A 5,335-nucleotide genomic window follows, 5' to 3' on the forward strand; every position below is an offset into this window, starting at 1 on the left:
AATTGTGTAATTAGACAAAATTGAAATGAAATAATGCGTTTCAGGATAAATTGAATAAAATTGAAAGTTTTTGACTTTTATAAAACATTCATGAAAGATTTGATATTTTACTATCATTTGGCCGATTATTTTTAACGTAACTATTAAAAATCAAAATGTATCCACTATATTAAACTTTAAATCCAACCCTTTAATTAAGAACAGCATTTTAAGAATAAAATCAAGACTGGCCAACTCAAATGTTAGTTGGGTTCGTATCTTTCCTAAAAGTAGTAATGGGGTTTAATTTTTTTGGATCATATCTTTATGTTTTAATAGGTTGAGACTTGCAAACCGGTAGTTATAACGGTTCGGCTAGCAACTCGGTCCTGAAAACACAAGCTAAGAATTGAATATATAAGATTTAATGGCAAAAAAAAAAACCTAAAGTTTTATGACTGTTGTAATTTAAAATAAACTTTTTAATTTTTGAAATAATAGCCAAATTTTGATTTTACAATAATAGCTAAATTGCATTTTTATGTGAAATTTTTGAATTTTTTTGCCATTTCTTGTGACTTTTAGTGTATTATTATATATAAAAAATAATAATAGTCTATAATATCTTAATTTATAACAAGTTTGGCCACCGATTTGTCTATTATAGCAATAAAAAAATGCAATTTGACTATTATTACAAAAATTCAAAGGTTTTATTTAAATTGTAACTAGTCGTAAAGGTTTAGATTGTTTTACTATTAAGCCAACATATAAAGAGTTATTATAAAAATTTATTAACTTTATATGATTGCTCAATTTAATCACGCCTTTTAAAAAGAGTTACAAAATACATCAACTTGGTTTTTTCAAATACGTACACTGAATTATAATTTGCTAAGGTAACAACCAAAAAAATGAGTCCCACTAGCAAATTACACTAATAAATGAGTGCAACCTCAACACCGCGTATGAATATAGAGAAAAAAATAATAAAAATTATTGTATTTTTATGATAAATTTTAAAATATTTGATTAAATTGAAAAAATGTGTAAAGTTGGTGAAATTTTTATAACCTTTATTTAAATCTATTAAAACAATTTATTCTATTTTTAAGTTAATTAAAGACAATTCTATACAATATGAACAAGTTAAGGATCACATGACCCAATTTTATCTTTGATTGACCCAAAAATAGAGAGTAATATCCTTGATTGGCTTAAAAATAAAAATTTATTGTCCTTAATTGAAAAAAATAATTGAAACCAAATTATTTAACCCTAAAACACAAATTCAGGAACCAAATTGACCTTGTAATAATAGAAGAGAATTAGAATGCGAAAAACATGGACAACAAAAAAGAACCTACTTCAAACCACAAAAAACCATCACACACATAATACATTCATTCTACTTCCCATCATCATATATCAAAATCCCAACTAAACTTAAATACTGCATCCCAAATATTTTCATTCTGCTCAACCAAAGATTTCTTTGAATGGAGAAGAAAAGCTTATTACACAGACATGGAGTGTTTCTTCAGCATCCTCTCTTCTTCTTCCTTACACTAGCATTAGGGTTTGTTGTAATGGATCCCTTTAAAATGGGACCGTTGGGACGCCACGAGTTCAAGCCGGTGAAGCATGAGATTGCGCCGTATAAGGAAGTGATGGAGAGCTGGCCGAAGGACAAGGAAGGGAGATTAGGAAATGGGAAGCTGGAGTTTGTTGATGAGGTTTTTGGACCGGAGTCTTTGGAGTTTGATGGCTTGGGACGGGGTCCGTACACTGGACTGGCTGATGGGCGTATTGTTAGATGGATGGGTGAGAGTGTTGGTTGGGAAACTTTTGCTATTGTTAGTACAAACTGGTGAGTTCTATTAACTTATATTATCGAATACAACCCAAAATTCATTTGCCATCATTACTATTGCAAATGTAAGAGGTTTAATCAATGCTTGGGTTGTACTTAAACTCTTACATTGTTTTTATTCTTTTGATGAATAGTTTGTTTTAAATTGGCATCTAAAATTTTTAATTTTGATTTTTATACAAAATCAGGTTAATATTTTTCTACCAAATAATGTGACTAACCGGCTGAAATAAATTTATAGAACATATTGTCATGTACGTTGTTTTATTGTTTTTTTTTTATGAATACGTTGTTTTATTGTTATAGTGGCCTCTAGCATAGCTAGTGCGGTGTGCAAAAATCGAATACAATATACGGGAAATTCCAGTTTAGTTTGGTTTGATCAGCTGTATAAAATTTATGTTTTTCATCCGGTTTGATTTTGGACATAAAAAAATTCAGCTACATGTTAATACAAATTCAAAGTTCAAATTGTACCAAAAAAAATGGAATTGACCGGTTCAGTTTGATTTCAAAATTTATATATCTTTCAAAATTTGGTTCGATTTGATTTTACAAAATTAGGTTGTAATCGAATGCACAACACTACGCATGATAGATAATCCGACAGTATATCTAAAAATAGGAGGATTAATTACTATCATCATATGAGTTTAAATTTCTAGCTCAGTTTTATAAAACAACTATGTTTTCATTTGTTTTTGTTTTTTATACAACTGAAATCCTCTTATAATGACAAACTTTTGTTAAAAAAATTAATATGTGAGGGAGGAATAATGATATTTAAAAATTTATGAAAACAATATTTCGGGCATAAATTACGGGGATAATAGTAATTAATTTTAAAAATATGATTTATCGGTTTTTATTTTACATAATTTGGCTAAAAAAGATTGAAACATTTTTACTGAAATAAAAGAATAAATATTAATAATTTAGGAACCAAACTGAAATATGTGACAAACACCACGAATATTCCTAATGTGAATCTTTTTTTTATAAAAAAAAAATCAATGTTTCCGAAATTAGTTTCAATATCAACGAGAAAACAAACTAAAACAAAGATTTATACGTACAATTCACAATCCTTGAAACGTACATTCACTTATAATTTGAAGTTGATTTTGAAAGGTCAGAGAAGATATGTTCAAGAGGAGTAGACTCATCAACAGCTAAACAATGGAAGCATGAGAAACTGTGCGGTCGTCCTCTTGGCTTAAGGTTCGACAAAAACACCGGAAACTTGTACATAGCTGATTCTTACTACGGCCTTCTTGTCGTCGGACCGGAAGGCGGACTCGCGACTCCTTTGGCCACTCACGTTGATGGCCACCCGATACTCTTCGCCAATGATCTCGACATTCACCACAATGGCTCCATCTTTTTTACAGACACTAGCCAGAGATATGACAGAGTGTGGGTCACTTCTTTCCCCTTTAACTACTATACTCTTCATTTCATTTCATTTTTGTTTTTAAATTTTTCTATATTTAAAAAAATTATTCATTTTCAAAATTTCTAAACTATTACTTAAGCGAACTTATTATTTAAGTGAGTTTAATTTACTATATAGTTATGAGATATGATGGAATTGGGTTGAAATCTCCTATTGACATGCGGAATCAGAATTTTGTTTCAGTCCGAACTTAGTCTCTAGTCCATTTCTGACCTTCTGAGAGTCTAGTGAATTTTTTATTAGCCCTGAATTTACGATCAGTCTACCTATTTCTTTTTAAAGAAAAATATTCCGACATCAATACGGGTGGTCTGACAGACATTGATCGGCAGGAACCATTTCTTCATATTGCTGGAAGGAGAATCCACCGGAAGGCTCCTAAGATATGACCCTCCGACGAGAAGTACACATGTAGTACTTGATGGCCTAGCATTTCCAAATGGAGTTCAATTATCTAAGAACCAAAATTTCCTCGTCTTCACCGAGACCACCAATTGCAGGTAACTAAATCTATGACTCATACCAAAGGATTATTGCCAAATTTTTACTTGAATCATAAGGGAAATTAATTTTGTGAGTAATGATGGATTTTTTTAATTATTTTGTTTGGTGATTAAATTTTTAACTTTTTATTTGTATTTTAATGACAAACTATTTTTATTTCAACCGGAGGATTTGTAGTTATCAGAATAAACAAATTGAAAAACAGTTAAAGTTTAGTTTTAAATGCCTAAGAAATATAGTTTTAACTTTTGTAATTAAAAAAAAAAGTCTTTCTTTCTAGTTAATATATAAGAGTATTTAACATAACATTTTATTAAATTCAGTTTGATTAATAAATTTTAACAAATTTATCTTTTTGCAAATGAGTTTCAATTTCTCTTCAACGAAAAGCCATTTCTTAAATTCAAACATATTTTTGCAAAGGGAGTTTAATATCAGAATTTTTACCCCAAATCACAATATAAACAGGCTTAAGTTGTCCTGTTTTCTATTGAAGTTTTAGACTAACCACATAATTATTTGCTGACCATGTAACAGATTAATGAAATTCTGGCTAGAAGGACCCAAAATAGGAAAAGTGGAGCTACTTGCAAACCTACCAGGTTTTCCAGACAATGTAAGAATAAACGAAAAAGGACAATACTGGGTAGCCATAGATTGTTGCAGAACTCCAGCACAAGAAATCCTTACACAAAACCCATGGATTAAAAGCATCTACTTCAGATTACCGATCCGAATGAGCATCTTAGCCAGATTGATGGGGATGAAGATGTACACAGCCGTATCGTTATTCGACGAGAATGGAAAAATCTTAGAAGTTCTTGAGGATCCAAAGGGAGTAGTAATGAAGTTAGTAAGTGAAGTGAGAGAGGAACAAGGAAAATTGTGGATAGGAACTGTTGCTCATAACCATATTGCTACGCTTGATTATCCTTAATTAGTTTAGGTTTTTAAAATGTACGTCTTATTTTGATTGTGATGTGTACTATGCTGAAGCCTTCATTTGGAAATTCTCTAGCATTATTATTTTGAAAATGATGATCAAGTGTTTAATGAATTTATGTTTTTGAGGATTTTATTTCGTTTCTCTTTAGTTAATAATACATTATTTTTATGACCTTTTAATTAATATGGTTGTGAATCTAATTAATTTTTCTTTTTTTTGATAAATGATCAATATATTAACACATCCACAAAGCCATGGATGGCAAAAGACTTCGAGAAATCCGGCTAAGAAAAATTACAAACGAAGTCTAAAGTACGAAAAATGTCATTTCCCGAAAATGAAAAATTAGGATGCTGAAAATTAGCAGCTGCATTAATGGTACTCCTGGTCCCATCAGTCGACCCATTGTAGAATGTCTGGATCAGGTTCTTTCGAGTGATATGGTGATGCGGGACCTTCCTTTGCATCTCCTTGAATCGCTCCCAAGCATCATATACTGATTCCCCATTGAGTTGCTGATAGAGCATGATCTCTCTAGTCAACTTTGCAGTCTTTACCATGGGAAAGTATTTTTTTA

The 5,335-nt window shown here is 30.6% G+C and overlaps 1 protein-coding gene across 1 annotated transcript; it reads left to right on the forward strand.

The window, feature by feature from the left end:
• Positions 1-1,417: 1,417 nt before the first annotated feature.
• LOC126678792 (protein STRICTOSIDINE SYNTHASE-LIKE 13) lies at positions 1,418-4,890 on the forward strand. The gene is made up of 4 exons (XM_050373698.2): positions 1,418-1,849; positions 2,984-3,268; positions 3,641-3,808; positions 4,350-4,890. The coding sequence occupies exons 1-4, from the start codon at positions 1,479-1,481 to the stop codon at positions 4,747-4,749; spliced, it is 1,224 nt and encodes a 407-aa protein (XP_050229655.1). The 5' UTR covers positions 1,418-1,478; the 3' UTR covers positions 4,750-4,890.
• The last annotated feature ends 445 nt before the right edge of the window (positions 4,891-5,335 follow it).

This window comes from Mercurialis annua, linkage group LG1-X (genome assembly GCF_937616625.2).
Source record: "Mercurialis annua linkage group LG1-X, ddMerAnnu1.2, whole genome shotgun sequence".
Classification (NCBI taxonomy): Eukaryota; Viridiplantae; Streptophyta; class Magnoliopsida; order Malpighiales; family Euphorbiaceae; genus Mercurialis; species Mercurialis annua.

Bases quoted from the DNA above. Each gene is read 5' to 3' on its own strand.
- LOC126678792 (XM_050373698.2), top strand. From the start codon at position 1,479: ATGGAGAAGAAAAGCTTATTACACAGACATGGAGTGTTTCTTCAGCAT. The intron at 1,850-2,983 runs GTGAGTTCTATT...TGATTTTGAAAG, and splicing joins GCTATTGTTAGTACAAACTG to GTCAGAGAAGATATGTTCAA. The intron at 3,269-3,640 runs GTGGGTCACTTC...ATTGATCGGCAG, and splicing joins AGCCAGAGATATGACAGAGT to GAACCATTTCTTCATATTGC.